At 36.3% G+C, this 16,970-nt stretch overlaps 1 protein-coding gene across 1 annotated transcript in view; it reads right to left on the bottom strand.

Moving 5' to 3' along the window:
• MTHFD1L (methylenetetrahydrofolate dehydrogenase (NADP+ dependent) 1 like) overlaps nt 1–16,970 on the bottom strand; it is a 191,067-nt gene that overhangs the window by 145,277 nt on the left and 28,820 nt on the right. The window contains exon 8 of the mRNA XM_074187818.1: nt 644–755. Coding sequence (XP_074043919.1) covers nt 644–755 — 112 coding nt within the window. The remainder of the gene's footprint in view (nt 1–643; nt 756–16,970) is intronic.

The following is a 16,970-nucleotide window of genomic DNA, read 5'->3' as shown; positions in this document are numbered from 1 at the left end:
GTACTATTCAATTACCAAATTGCACATGTCATTTTTCATAAACTCATGGAGACTTGAAAGGTTTAATAGATTTTCTTAATCTCACTGGGATTCTGAAAATTTCTACAGATGAGAAAGCATTTCTTAGCTCAAACATCAGAAATTATGGACTAGTAATAAAAAGAGAACAGTAGGAATGGAATAGTAAACAGAAAGTTGATCTTTGACAGCTGAAAGAACTGTATTCATCTTTAATGCAAGGTGACTATATGACCTTGGGAAAGCTACTCATCTCTTGGTGCTCCCAGTCATTCTTCAAGAATAAATATTGCAGAATATCCTTCTACACAGTAAAAAGTAGAACAAAACATTTTCTTCAGTTATGAGTCTAATATTCTTGGGTCATGAAGAAGCTTCCTTTCTCATACTTATCTCACAAGAATATAAACATTCTCTCTTGAGAGAGAGGGCATTCTTAATTACTTTGAATGGTTGAAATTGGGAGGTGATATGGGAGATGAGGAGAGATCTGATGAAACTGGCACTCTGGTCAGAAAACCAAAATGTGGATGCTAGTGCAACATTAATGGAACTGACGTGATTTAGTTATCTTTCTCATACCTCTCCTTAGCAAAGACTCCAAGAAAATGTGTTGGAAGCTTACCTGAAGGAAAGTTGTGGCAGCAATTGAGAATCATAGTTCCTGGTTGTATCCAACTAAGTGGAATTTCATCTGGCTTAGGAGAGCCTATCACCACAATTTCAGCCTCATTAAGCTAAAAAGAAAATTCACAAAATGAGATTTAATTTGATTAATTTTCAAAAATGTTCATTATTACTACTGTTAAGTATTACTTACATAGTTCTTCCTATTAGTCTATATTTTCCCAAGAAAATAAAGATGGTAACTCAAAGGAACTTTCCAACTCTCTGGACAATGTTTTGCATAAATATTTGTTGAATCAGAATGAATGGAAGTTACAAATTCATTGTAAAACAATGAGGATATAATTGTAAGGGAAGGGAGGGGGGGATAAAGGCAGGGTATAAAACTTGAAATCTTTAGGAACATAGTTCTCCAATTTCCTGTTCAAAAAGGGGGTGTTATCTATGATTTCTTATAAATAGGTTCCAAGCTTACTTTGGTGATAAGAAATTGGTAACCTATTCACTCTTATACACAGCAACTTATTTTATGCCATGGAATCCAAATTAGATTTATTAGAAGTTGTATAAGGACTTTTTTTGGGGGGGGGGGGGGGGGCTTTGGCAAGGTAGCTAGGTAATTATTAAGTGTCTGAGGCCACATTTGAACTCAGGTCCTCCTGACTCCAGGCCCAGTGCAAGTAGGTATAGGGACAATTTAGAAGCTCAAGTAAGACTCTTGTTTACAAGAGGGGACTTGGCTATATTATTGCCAAACTCCCTAACTGAGCTAGGTAACAAAGTAATCACTTTCACAAAATATATTCATCATACTTACTGAATTCATTTAGTATGGATTTTAGACATTGCAATGATTTGTAAAAAGGAATTTGGTCTGGGAAATGGTTCTGTACTGATATCAGAATAAAAGGAGCCTAACTGCCCCAATACATGGACTAAGGGAAAGAGAAGAATCTTCTCAATCTTTTATCAATGCAAGAGAGTTTACAGATCTGATGGCCAATCTCTCCCTTCAAGCCCTTTTTGGAGTAGTTAAAATATGTGAGAACTTTCATGCCCTTTCACCCTCATTTCCACTCACTTTTCATTCCTTGCTTGTCTTTGTTTTTTAACTCCTTCAAAAAAATAGAAACAGAAAGAGTTAAAGGACAAGAGGGAATGGGAAAGAAAATCGTGTTTCTTTAATAAAATATCAGATATGTTCATGCCTGAGGGTGAACTTGGGACTGGGGAGAAAAGAACAGGGGGTTTGACATTTTACATACTAATGAGAACAGTTACAAAAGAGCTTCTTCATAAGTATGATTGCACTTCAATATCTGAATGTTAAAAAAAAAGTTCTCCAAAATATTTTTTTGGGATATCCTTAGTATGGACTAGGAAAAAAAAAGTGATGCAATGATGATAATTTCTTGGATTTGGTAGTATACATTATAATTTTGTTATTTCTTCTTCTCCCTCTCCCTCCACTCCACAGACAATCAGAACAATGGTATTTTCAAGATTTTGTGACATTACTCTCTCCTGGTTCTTCTATTTGATCTGTCCTCAGGGATCTTAAAGAAAGACCTTCTTCATCTATGGGTGTCTCACAGGTACTATCCTCAGTCTTCTCTTATCCCCCATAGATATGGATCAGCAGTCAACAAACTGGCCAAATCTATCCAGATTCCTTTTTTTGTATGGTTCTTAAGTCATACAAAAAATGGTTTTTATGCTTTTATAAAATAAAACTTTAAAAACTATTCTTAGCTTAAAAATGTGCAAAAAAAAAGGCTGTAGTTTGCTCACCCATGATGTATATTTAGTTCACACGATGATATCATCAGCTCCCATGGATTTAATGTTCAACTCTGCTGATTCGCAAAAATCTCTTATTTAGGCCTAATCTCTCTCCTCACCTCCAGTCTTACACCTCCAATTCTACATTAGATATCTTAAACTGGATGGTCTAGGCATCATAAATTCAACCTATCCCAAACTGAATTCATTCTTTCTTCCCAAACCTTCCTGCCTTGTAAAGTTCTCTGTCAAGGACTCTTCTATCCTCCCAGTTCTCTGGGCTTGCAATCCATCCTTGACTCCTCTTTGTCTCATTTTCCCTGCCTACCACCATATCCTACCTATTGCCCTGACCAGTCAATTTCACCTTACAACGTTGCTCAAATACACCCCAACTCTTTTCCTGTGCTCCCTCCACCACAGTACCCCCATCTCCTTACACTGGAGTATTGAAACGGCCTGCTGGTGGGTCTACGTGCCTCAAGTGTCTCTCCATTCCAGCTCATTTTCCACTCAGCTATCAAATTGAGCTCCCTAAAACACACATCCTATTATATCAGTCACTCTAGTCAATAAATCTGCAGTTGGACAGGATGGTGGATAGAATGCTAGGCCTGGAGTCGGGAATACTCATCTCCTTGAATTCAAACCTGGCCTCTTACTAGCTGTTCAAATCATATATTCCTGCTTCCCTCAGTTTCTTCCTCTATAAAATGAATTGGAGAAGGAAATGGTGAACCACTCCAGTATGAACCAAATGGGGTCATAGAGTGGACCACAACTGAAATGACTAAAAACAACAGCAAAGGTCAATAAAACCTAGTGACTTTTTTATCCCCAGTATGAAATATAAATTCCCTGTTTGGCTTTCAAATTCTCCCCTGCCCAGCCCTGTTTTCCAGTCTTGTTACAACTTAACTCTTCCCTTATACTCTGTAATCCAGAGATAATAGCCTCCTAGATGTTTCCCTAACAAGACATACCATCTCTTGGTTTAGGATTTTCTCTAGCTATCCCCCATGCCGGGAATGGGTTTGGCAGCATCTTTTCATCTCTACCTCTTGGCTTTTTTCAAGTCTCAGCTAAAATTCTACCTTTTATGAGAAGCCTTTCTTGATTCTTCTTAAATCTAGTGCCTTCTTCTGTTGATTTATTTCCAGTTTATCATGTCTAATCTTGTTTAAGCATTGCTATCTTCCATGTTGTTTCTTCCATTGGATTATTATTCTCCTTGAGAGCAAGGAACTTTGTGTCTCCCGCACTTTGCATAGTAGGACCTTAATAAATGTTTATAGATTGTCTGTCTAACATATAAATGATGAGATGATTACTTAATTCATCTCTAGAAGGAACCTGAAAAAGCAGAGTCCAACATAAGTATGAAGGCAGGGATTAAAAATAAAAAGTAGCCAACCTATGATTCCTCTGTCAGAAAACAGATTTGCTGTGATTCACTTTTAAGTAATTACATAGAGCCAATTAATCCTCACTTTAAAAGTCTGTATCCAGAGGGACTTGATCAGTTTGAAGGCATGCAAGAAGGAAATACAAAAGTTCTAATGTTGCTATAAGGGAGTAGCCTGATTAATCATACTATAAAAGGGCAAAAAAAACCTAACCCTACGAACACTTGCCTAAACAACCACTCTTGTTTCTATAACTACAGGATCACAACACAGAGAAGCTGAACAGAAGACATGAAGCACAGTATTTTCTGCAGCCCAATATCAACAGCAGTTGGGTCAGTTCAAGCTGCACATGCTATCTGCAAGCTTATCTAAAAAACAGCTGGACATTTGGGTGATGTCACAAATGAGAAAACATTTTCCAGTGGGTGGAAGGCTTTAAACATCTGCATAAAACAACAGCTTTTCCATACACACACACACACACACACACACACACACACACACACACACACACACCACTGTACCACTGTCAGAAGCTGAGCCACAGTAAAGGGCAAGCTTTCAGACAGCTGTATTAAAAAAAAGAATCAGTTATTCAGCAATTCAATGCCTTGAGAAGGTATCAAATAAGAGCAGTAAAAAGGTAGCCCTTTAAATTTGCATGCAAGTGAAGATAATACCACCAAGACTTAAATGTTCAACTTAAGAAAAATGAAGTACTATATGTATCAGGTTCCCTCAGGACCCCCAAGGTTTGTTTATTATGCATTGTGTCTCTGCTACAACTAGTACTTTCTATGACTTATAAATCACTTAAACATCAGCCTTACCTCCTCCTCCAATTTATAAACACGTATACTCCTAAATCAAGTGTTAATATACAACTAGGGGACAGCTAATCCCACAGTGCAAGAGAACAAACTATCTTCTTGTCGCAATAATCATAAGGCACAAATTATAGTATACTAGGGGCAAAGGCAGGGAGGGAAGGAGCCAAGAGAGAAGGCAGAAAGTTGGACAATCAAATGAATAAGCAATCCACTACAAAACAAGGAAAGATTCCAGTGGCTAGGACTCTAGATATATAAGCAACCACACTGTCTGTTTTTTCCCCCCATTCTCCAACTTAGGAGACCTGTGCCAAGAAATGACTTAAACTAAATTCTTTTTTTTTCTCCAATGAGATGAATACTTAGAATGAACCACCCATTCCCAGGATGAAAAAAATATGAAATCAAGATTAAAATTAAAATGAAATCAAGATTACTAATGATACTTGATGGTATGGAATGACCATACAACACAGATGGTCCAAAACCTATTCTCTAAGTGTTGGATTACTAAAATTTCCCATACCCCTTTTACCATATTAAGAGGACAGATTTTGGGGCAGCTAGGTGGCGCAGTGGATAGAGCACCGGCCCTGGAGTCAGGACTACCTGAATTCAAATCTGGCCTCAAATACCTAATAATTACCTGGCTATGCAGCCTTGGGCAAGTCACTTAATCCCATTTGCATTGCAAAAATTTAAGGGGAAAAAAAGAGATGGATTTTGAAAACAGAAGATAAAAATTGGGTATATGTTATTGTTTGATATTTTGGGAAGTTTTATTACTATTTTTTCACTTCTCCTTATTACAAGAGAGGACTTAGAGAAGGATGTGGGGAAAATATACCCAGCCATGATTATAATAGAAATAACAAAAAGCATCATAAAAATCTATTTTAAAAAACTGAACATGAAAAACATAGATTAATTTTATACATATATTCACACATAAATGCATACACACACACACACACACACACCCCCACACCCACACCCACATCATATAACATTTTTTTAGTCCTTAGAGCAGCAAAGACCAAAATAACCCTTATCCAAAAAGTTCAAAGACTTAAGATTCAACTCCCAGTGTGGAAACCATCCACAGCAATGCTGAGAACTCTTTGGTAACCAATAATCTTAAGGAATTGCCTGGGACTTAGAAATGGTTAAGTGACTTGTCCATACAGCTAGTACATATCAGAAGTGGATCTTAAAATCATATCTTGTTGACTCCAAGGCTTTTCCTACTGTAAATAGAGGGAATTCTCAGCCTCTTAATTGCAAACTGTTATTCCATAAAGAATTTCACATTTGTTTTCTCCTCTTCCCTGAAACTGCACAAAAAGTTTACACTCACCCTGACTTCATATCAATACTTCCCTGGATCCATGATTATTTCAGTGCAGATATTCCCTCTACTACTACAAATTTACATTAGTATTTTGGACATATACATCATAATTGGTGTCCTGTATACCTCTTCTTAGATTCAAGTCATCCTTAGTGCCACAACTTACTTTGTTTTGTTGTTTTTCAGTTGCATCCAATTCTTTATGACCCCATTTGGGGTTATCTTGTAAAGATACTGGAGTAGTTTAGCATTTCCTTCTCCAGATCATTTTACAGATGAGGAAACTGAGGCAAACAGGGTTAAGTAACTTGCTCAAGATCATACAATTTAGTGTCTGAAGTCAGATTTGAGCTGAGGAATATGAGTCTTCTAAACTACAGACCCAGTCTCTATTCACTGTATACCTAACTGCCCTTCCTTATACATCTGCAATATTATATCTTTCAAAAATGTCATTTTCCAAGATTATTACTGGAAGAATAGTAATGCTTAATTCAATTTAATTGTGCTAGAATCTTTCAATTACCTTCTATGTCAGAGACACAAATACCAGAAGTTTTTTTATTCTCTTAGGAATCAATAGAAACTAGTCTTAGACATATAAAAGTCTTTTGTAATCTGGTCCCAATTTACCTATTAAGCCTTATTAAGCATTATCCCCTACTCAACATATATTATAATCCAATCAAACAGTTTCTCATACATAGCATTCCTTCTACAGCTAACTCTATGTCTTTGCCCAGGCTCTCCCTCATATCTGGAATGACCCTCCTTTCTCAGAATCCCTAGTTTTCTTCAAACCACCTTCAACATCAAACTTTTCTTGATACTTCTAATTGCTAATGGTCTAAACTGCCAAAAACAAAATAAAACCTAAAGAGTCCAAGGTCATACAATGAAGTTCTTTTGTTTTTCCATACAAGCCTGGGTTCTAAACTGGTACCCTTCACACTACATACTAAGTTTGAAAAAGATATCAAATGTTTCTTGAGGTAGGTTCTAGGTTCTTTTGACTTCTTCATTTCTGCTGACTGTTCTACATTCTTTCTCGATTTTCTAAATTAAAAAGGATGAATCCTCCTAATGACATACAGTATGTTTTTATCTTTGTTCTTCTCTTTCCCCCCCCTCTAATATTGAAATGGCTCCCACTTTGTAACTCATCATTTCCTATTAAAATGTAGTTAATTTTTTATGGAAGTGATTTCCATCTCTATTACAATTTTTTTTGGGGGGGATGGTGAGGCCATGAGGTTAATTGACTTACCCAAGGTCACACACTTCTTAAGTATCAAGTATCTAAGGTGGGATTTGAACTCAGGCCTTCACGACTAGGGCCAGTGCTCTATCCACTGTACCACCTAGCTGCCGCCACCAATAATATTCTTAATGACAGTACCAGAACTATGAGTAACTGATAAAAAAAAAAGCTTTTCACTTCTTTTGTTTCCTAATCCTAAATTTCCTAATTTTTTTTTTTGCTGTTTCTTAATGTATCTACTTTTTCATCAGAATTATTACATATTGAGCTAAGTGTTAATTTGGATGATCTTTTAAGTCTTTTGCATAATGTCTTTACTAAACTAATTTCATCCTTTGTGACAGATATTGCTGCAAAAGCCACAACTATCTTCAGGGTGATTCCCACAGTATAATGTAAGTAATGTAAATGCAAGATGACCAAGCATTCTATTAAATGATGTTTCTTGCAATCATCATCTCTGTCCATTCTTTTATCTCCCTCTCTGAGTAGAGACTGTGAATTAGTTTTCCAACTATCTTCAACTTCTTTATGGCTGATGCAAATATTCTAAATTCACAATACCTACAAAGTGTGCCGAAAGTAACACCCAGGGCCAGTGCTATTGGTAGAAAAGGGGAAAAAAGGCAGCAGAGACAGATTTTGGACCCCTCCTGCCTGAAGTCTTAAATAGGACATGAAATGTTTTCCTGTGAAAATGTTATAAAATTTAGTTCAGTAATTCTACCATTATGGTTCTATAATTCTAGCATTACAGTTTAGTTATATCATGGGATTAGGAAGTGTTTTGTGGGCTAGTCTGGAAAACCAATCACCATTTATTAAGTTTATTTCTCTGGGAAAATGTATTTGGAGTTTCAAGCAACTGACTTACAAGTGAACTTTTGAAATCCAACCCATATAATAAAAATGGAGACTGCCCAAAATTAAGTTTAGACCAACATCTTGTAACACATATCACAATAAGGCCAAAATGGATGTACAGGCTATACCATAAACTTAGAAAAGACAGATACCACATATAACCTTTATCAGATGAGGCCAGTGAGGGAATTCTTAACCAAGTATGGGACAGTGACAATCACAAGAAGATAAAAGAGATTATTTTAACTATACAAAAACCAAGAAACTACTACAGTAAGAACAAAGTCAATGGGGGGGGGGGAATTGCACTGAATATTTTTAATAAGTGTTTGATAAGTAAGATAATAGAGAACTAACAGAAATATGATAGAGCTGTTTTGCTATAATTAGTTCAAATTAAATGAACATTTCTCAAAAAAGTCAAACTGTTAACAACAATGTGAAAGACTGTTCTAAACCATGAATAAGAGACGTGCAAACCACAACTGTTATTTTACTTTACACCAAGCTAATTGGCTAGGATGACAAAGGATAGGAGCAATTAATGTTGGAATGACTATGGAAAGATCCAAACATTAAAAGTGTTGAGTATGCTGTGAATTGATCCATTTATTTTTGATAGCAATTTGAAATTACGCTAAGAAGACTGCTAAAAATGTCCATGTCCTTTGATACAAAGATCTATGTCACTGGTAGACATATACCTAAAGACAGAAATAAAGGTCCCAAAAAGGACTGGCATTTTTGTTAAATATACTATATGCTGCATATTACAGAATATGACTACATCCTAATATGAACTACAGAGAAACATGGGAAGATTTATATGAACTGATGCAAAGTGAAGTTAAAAAAAAAAGAAATTTAAATACTCAAGATTATAGTACATAAGCAGAAAAAAGGTAAGTAAAAATGAACTGATAGTTTTTATTAAAATAACCAAGTTTGATCCTGAAGAACAGATGAGAAAATGTGCTACACTCTCTTTAACATAGAGGTAGGGGTCTATGGACAGAGAACACTGAATGTATTGTTTCTTTGTACTGCCCAATTATCTTTTTTAGTCTTTGTTATAATTTTGTGGAGTGGGAAAAATATACACATGTATTTGGAAACAAATGAAAGCAAAATTAAATAATAAAATTATTTTTTTAAACTGGAGAGGAATATATTATTTTATCAATTTATATCAATCCCATTTTAGAATATAACCTTCTAGAGGGTAGAGGTCTTGTGAATATTTTCTATAGAAAATTTCTAATGTAAAATCATTACTTCTTGGAAGTGAATCAATGTAAAAATTTATTAAAGAAACAACTATGTCAACCACTTTCACAAAGACATTACATAAGTACTCAGATTTTGGCAACATAATTGTACTTTTCAGCAAATGGTATTTACCCACTTCACAAACACTCAGTCAATGATTCAGTGATCTCACTGCAGGAGAATTTTTCTGCCTTTCAGAAACTGGGTATATTTATTATCCCTTTTCTCATTTGTGATCAGAAGAAAAGATTATTAGCTTTTGAAATGAAAAGCACTTCTTAATGTTATGTCATAAATTAGATCTACTACAAGCCAAATGAATTCAGAGGGAATTGTCATTATGACATAAGTCTACCAAAGTTTACCCCACAGATTGTAAATGACCTTCCTCTAACTAAATACTCCCAAGGTCACCTCTTACTTTATCATTCAGTTTATTTACTATTCAATATAAGAGAATTTCAAAGATATTCATCTGAGCCCAAAAATGAGTTCATAGAATGTATTGTAATTATGACAGAAAATTCAAGAAAATGTAACAGAAATATTGCAGAAGAAAAATTACATTGCTAAATTTGTTTAAAATAATTTTCCTTCTTGGGGAAGAAAAACTAAAAATGTGTGGGAATGCAAATGGGTTTCTTTTAACATTAAAAAAAAAGCACTTTTCCTAGTTTCCCAACAAACAGAGAAATCCAAAGTTCTGAACCTCAGAGCAAAAGAAATCAACACAGGTTATATGAAGACACAAGAGGATCACTGAATTATGTATATGCTGTTAACAATATTTTTAATTTTGATTTAAATATTTAATACATATAGCATGGTTCAAGCTAATTTGAATTAAAAAAATATGGCTGTGGGGTGGGAACATAGGCCTTTTATCTCCTGACATTTGGGATTTTTGATATTGAACTTCCCATTATGTTAATAGGTTTCTGCATGTTGCGGCCTTTGATTTTAAAAACATTCTCTTTGTTAAATTAAGGGGGAAAAAAGGAGTCCATAACAGTCCATGAGGTATAAAAATTAGAAGAATAAAAGATTTTGTCCTTCATATAGGATGATGATGATGTAGAAGCCACACTGTGATGTTGGGTTCTGTTCCCTAGGGATGGAGAAGTTTGAGTGGGTAATAATGAATTATTTGGTGGGTAGGTAGATATTCTATTAATATATGCTGCCTTTTTAAAGGGACTTTTTCCCTCCATAAGCCTAGATTTCAAAAATAAGAGAAAGGGCGAGAGACTAATGAAATACCATAAGATATAGATATCTGAAGCAAAAATTGAAAGCTCAGGTTAAAAATAACCATTAGGCTGAAGGAAGACTATATCTGAGGATCACAGAATCACAGATTTGGAGTTGGAAAGGGTCTTAGAAGGTCATCCAATGAGAGAGGGAATTAACAGGCTCAAGAGATAACAGGGACCCTTCTACTGGGAACAAACACGAGGGAAAACCAGTTTTCCCTCTTTATAGTCTCTGACACTGTCAATCACTTCTTCAAATTCTCTTCTTTCTAATTCCAAGCCTTTCATCCAGGTGGTGCTTGTTAACTGTGGTGTCTCCAAGGATTCTCATCTGGATCCTCTTTTCTTTTCCCTCTATATTATTTAGCATGGTGATCTCTTCAGTCACCATGAATTCAATTAGTCCTAACTTCCAGATATCCTGAAGCTACAGACTCACATCTCTGTCTGACAGCTTGGATTGTAGACATCCTAAAGTCAACATGACCAAAATGGAATTCATTATCTCTCTTATTCCAAACTTCCTTATTAGTTCCAGAGTACCACCATACTCCCAATTACCCAGGCATGCAACCTAGATGTCATCCTCAATATATTTTGTCATTCCCTATATCCAATCTTTTGCCAATGCCTATTCATTTTATCTTCATAAAATCTTTGGCATATAACCCCTTCTCTCCTCTGACACTGCAAACCACCCTAATGGAGGACCTTATCCCATCATGCCTAGAATCTTAGAATAGTCTGTGGGTTGGTTGATTTTAAGACTCTTACTATTTTAGATCATCTTATAATCTGCTGTCAATGATATTCCTAAAGTATATTAAACTAAGGATTATAAGAATCATAAAATTAGAGCTGGAAAAGATCTTGGAGGGACATCCAATGAGAGAGGAATTAACAGGCTCTAAGATATCAGGGAACCTTCTACTGGGAACAAATAAGGCAAAACCAGGTCTGACCCCTCTACAGTTGGCGACAAGGTCAATCAATTTTTTCTCCTTCATACTCTCTTATCTCTAGGTGGCTCCCTATGATTTCCAAGGCCCAGTAGAAAATCCTGTTGTGCATTCAAAGACCTTCATCACCTGGCCCCCTCCTATCTTTCCAGTACTCTCACATTTTGTTGTTTGCCATCTCTTTACAAGCTCTGTAACTTAGGGACCTGGTCTACTTCCTGTTCTTTGCATAAAACACACCATCTTTGGCCATTTTCCCTGGCTGTTCCCTAAACCAGCAAAGTCAGCTGGACTAAAAGCTAAATAATTGTTTTTACTTTCATTCATTCTTTCATAGAGCCTGAACAACTTTTGCTAGCTATCCAACTTGCGCAACATTTTCCTTAGCTGTTTATTGGGACTGGTTTTAAATAACCTAGCAATAGAAAGAGAATTTAAGTAGGGGTGGATTAGTCTACCTCAAACCCCTCTGACTAAAAAAAATTTGTTCTCCATACAGTTGAAAGTTTGAAAAAGTGCCATTCCTGCTGACTCTGGACATGTGAATAGTCAAATTCTCTGGAGGCTGAGGAAAATTCGAAGAACATGGGAGTTGAGAGTCTGGAGATCTGAATGAAAATCCTGGCTCTGCAATTTAACCAGCTGTGTGACCTCAAACAAGAAGGTTCACATCTCTAGATCTCAGGTTTCTCCTCTCTAAAAAAGGGGATTAGATGAGATGATCTCTAAGATGCCTTTCAGTTCTTATTTGCTCTTTCTCATTTCCAGTAAAGGGGAAGGCTAAGATCCAAGTGAAGGAAGAATGAGGTAGAGGGTAGGAGCTAAATGGCTTTTTGGTGACATATCCAACATAAGAAGGAAATATAAAATGATAAGTTATCAGCAGCAACATTACAAGTAAATTTAACCCAACTATCATGGTTTAGGAGAATTCAGATAATAAAAATATTAGTTGACATTTATAGGGCATCTTTTGGCTTTTACATCTGTTCTCTCACTTGCCTTGAAAGGGCTATAGCAGGAAGAATACAGGACTCAGAACCAGAAGTCTTGGCTTGTCCTTGAACTTCTGGAAAGCTCAATTTCCTCATTTGGAATGCAGAAATAAAATTTGTATCGTATGTATCAGAGTTGTTGCAATGAAGAAAATGCTTTTCTAAATCTTAAGGTATTTTGTAATTGGAGTTATTACTTTGTGGTAAGAAAATTTTAATATTGCTACCATTTCCTTGAGGCAACAAGTCACACTATTAGCCAGAGCTTGTACAGTTTAGCTGAGGTATCAAATTTTCAGCTCAGCTGAATAACTAGTAAGTGATAGAACAATTTCTGGTTCACTTCTATTAACTAAGATTATAATTGAGTATTTCTGCTCATTAACTGTAATTCTGCAAATTCCTTTAGTGCTTACTTGAACAGTTTATTATTTTACCTGCCTAAGATCTTTTACCTTTTGCTATTGATTATCTGATATGAAAATCTTTATGTTCCTTTTCTGCCTTCTGTAAAATTTCATTTTATCTGTTTTATTGCTGGTTTTTATATACCATGAGGCTATGCTCTGAGCAAACAATAAACAGGTTATTAAAATATCTCTTGACGGAGCCAAGATGCTGGCATGAAGGCAGGAATTCTCGGAAACTTGTTCCCCCCAAAAGTCATCAAATTAGGACTAGCCAAAATTTAGAGGGCCAGAACCCACAGAAAGACTGAGTGATACAATTTCCCAGTCCAAGACAACTTAGAAGATCTGCAGGAAAGGTTTGTTTCACCAGAACTGGGGGGTTGGAAAAAGCTGCTGTGAGCATAGCCCCAACGCAGCCCAGTCCAACCCAGTGCCTAGATCCCTGGGGACACCTGGGTCCATGGCAGAGGGGGCAGTTTCCAGACTTCCTGGCCAAGGGATCATTGGGAACAGCTTGAAAGGGGTAGTGAGAGAACTCTATGGGACCAGCTGGTCTCAGAGCAGCCCTGCAGTGAGAACCTGCAGTGGGAATCAGGGAAGCCAGCCTGCATTCCAGAGCAAAGCCCACAGATGGTAAGGGGGTTGGAGTGTCTGCAGAGAGATTTCTCTCTATTTTCCCTGGAGTAGGGCTCAGCTGTTTACCCACACTCCAATCCAGGTTTTAGGCTGGGCCCCCACAACACCACCAGAGCCAAGCAGGGGGACCCTCCTCACAGCTCCAGAAGGGAGGGCCTGAACACAGGCAAGAGAGCAGTCAGAGCCTCTCATAAGACCTTGGAGGAATTAAGGTCCCAGTTGGGTGTCCCAACCCCACCCCCCCAAGACTTGGGAGTGCAATAAATCAGTCATGGGCTGAGGAAATGAGCAAACAACAGAAAAAGAAGAGTTTGACCATAGAAAATTACTTTGGTCCCATGGAGGACCAAAATTCATACTCAGATGATAACAAAATTGAAGCTTCTGTATCCAAAACCTTCAAGAGAAATAGAAAATGTGCTCAAGTTTGGATGAGTTCCAAAAAAGACTCTGAAAAAAATTAAGAGAGGTAGAGGAAAAATTGGGAGTAGAAATGAGTATGATGCAGATAAATCATGAAAACCAAACCAGCTTGGTGAAAGAAATACAAAAAATACTGAAGAAAATAGTATGTTAAAACACCCATTTAGGCCAAATGGAAAAAGCAACCCAAAAGGCAAATGAGAAGAATTCCTTAAAAAGCAGAATTGGGCAGCTGGAAAAGAGATTAAAAAACTCTCTGAAGAAAATAATTCTCTCAAATGCAGAATGGAACTAAAGGAAGCTGATGATTTTGTAAGAAATCAGGAAGAAATAAAATTATTCCAAAAAACCCAAAAATTAGAAGAAAATGTGAAATATCTCACTGGAAAAACAAATGACCTTGAAAACACATCCAGAAGAGATAATTTAAAAATTATTGGGCTATCTGAAAGTCACAACCAGGAAGAGAGCCTAGACTTCATTTTTCAAGAAATAATACAGCAAAATTGCCTTAAGATCCTAGAAGCAGAGGATAAAATAGAAATTGAGGGAATTCACCGATCACCTCCTGAAGAAGATCCCAAAAGAAAAAGCCAGGAATATTATAGCCAAATCCCAAAACTCCCAGGTCAAAGACAAAATACTAAAAGCTGCCAGAAACAATCAGGATTACACAGGATCTGGCAGCATCTACATTGAGGGCTCATAGGACTTGGAATATGATAGTCTGGAAGGCAAAAGATCTTGGTTTACAACAGAGAATCACCTACCCAGCAAAACTGAACACCCTCTTTCTGGGAAAAAGATGGACTTTCAATGAAACAGGTGACTTTCAAACTTTCCTACTGAAACAACCAGAGCTAAAAGAAAGTTTGATCTCCAAGTACAGGGCTCAGGGGAACCACAGAGGGGATGGACCAAAAGGACTAATTATGAAGAACTTAATGATATTTAACTGTTTGTATTCCTGCATGGAAAGAAGGTATTGATATCTCATATAAAATTTCTCATTTATAAGAGCAGTTAGAAGGTGCATATTTAGGCAAGGCACAGGAAGGAGTGGAATATAATGATATAATATAATAAAAAGATGGAGTCAATGGGCGATAAAGAAAAGTATTGGGAGGAAGAGAAAGGAGAGGAAGAAGGGGCTAAGATATTTCATAGAAGTGTCGAGAAAAAATCTTTTTAATGGAGTGGAATGGGGGAAGATGAGAGGGGAATGAGTGAGCCTTCATTCTCATCAGAAATGACTCAGGGAGGAAATAACATACACACTTAATAGGGTGAGGAAATCTATCTTACCTTAGAGAAAAATAAGAAGGGACAGATAAGGGGGGAAGGGGGGACAGGTGCTAGAAGAGAAGATCATGGGAGAGGGTACTCAGATACAACACACTGCTGAACAGGAACAGGATGAAAGGAGAGAGAGACTAGAATAGGTGAGAGTGGGGAGGAATAGAGTGATGTGGGAAATACAGCTAGTGATAGCAACTGGGAAAAATATTGAAGCAACTTCTTTGGTGGAGTCATGATAAAGAAGGCAACTCATCCTAGAGATAGTCATTGGAATCTGAACACTGTCTCACTATTCTTGAGGTTTCTTATCTTTTTTGGGGGGGAGAGGGGTTTTATGTTTACTCTCACAACATGATTATTTAAACAAAAAATATGCATATACATATGGATAAATGTTGAAAAACTTTCAGAACATGTATCTGAAAAATAAAATATCAATTAAAAAAAGAAAAAATCTCTCTGTTTTGCTAAGTAAATTGGGCAGCAATACCTATCAACAAATCCTTGGACAACTTTCATTTCTACTAGAAGTAGTAGCGGCAATAATAATAATAATAATAATAATAATAATAATCATAGTAATTTTCTCTTATGCCACATAATCACATATAATTTTAATTTCTTTAACAAATCATCTAGTTAAAATGCTAATGAGCAAATGGAAAGGTCAAAAGATATCAAAGAAGAAGAGAATTGGGATGAAGAAAGGAAACAAACGAAGGCATACTTATGGCCCAAAGGTTTCAAGTGCTGGTTTTCTAAGTTCAGTCCCAGGAGCCAAGAATGTTATTTTACATTTTAAATACAACAAAAATTTTATTTAAAAATGTACAAACCATTCTTAGCTCTAAGGACCAAGAAGCCTTCGTTTGAAGACACCTAATCTAGAGAAAACTATGCTATCAATACATGAATACTACAACCTTCCTTAAAAAAAAATAGTATTGTTTATTTTTACATTAGAAAATTGAGTAGGGATAGCTTCATCTTTTTTATTTGTATCTCAGGTGCCTATCATAGTGATGGACAAACAATAGATATTTAAAATGCTTATTGCTTCACATTTAACTCTTAGTTAACTATTAAAAGGCTAGGCAATACATTACTCTCATAGTTTTGAGGTACAAAGTTTGAACCTAAAAAAGGATTTCTAATTTGGATTCCCACTACTAATTTCTTGCACAGTACTCTACTTACAGTAGAGGCACTTAAAATGTTTATTGAATGGAATCTAATTTTTGGATTACGCCTGTTGGCAAGGGGCTGTTTTCATTACTCCAGGACCTAGGTCAAGTCCAGGGGGAAGAATAGATCCCAATCACAAAGGTCTATGCTCTATGTTGGCTCTAGTCTATTGCCTCTAAAATTAACATTCACTTTTATATTGCACACAGAAAAGGTGATTCACCCAAGGCCTCATTGCAAGGTAAATGACAGTTTATATTAAGTGACACAACTTGAACTCATCAAGTCACCATCTCAATGATTCATTTTCATCCTCTGATATGAAGCACAACAGTCATAGGACTTTAATAGGAAATGTAATGAAAACATGGGTCTCCACACACTTGGCTTCTATCTTCT

The sequence above is a fragment of the Macrotis lagotis genome, chromosome 5 (assembly GCF_037893015.1).
Source record: "Macrotis lagotis isolate mMagLag1 chromosome 5, bilby.v1.9.chrom.fasta, whole genome shotgun sequence".
In the NCBI taxonomy this organism is placed as follows: domain Eukaryota; kingdom Metazoa; phylum Chordata; class Mammalia; order Peramelemorphia; family Peramelidae; genus Macrotis; species Macrotis lagotis.
This window is presented reverse-complemented; position numbering and strand designations above follow the sequence as displayed.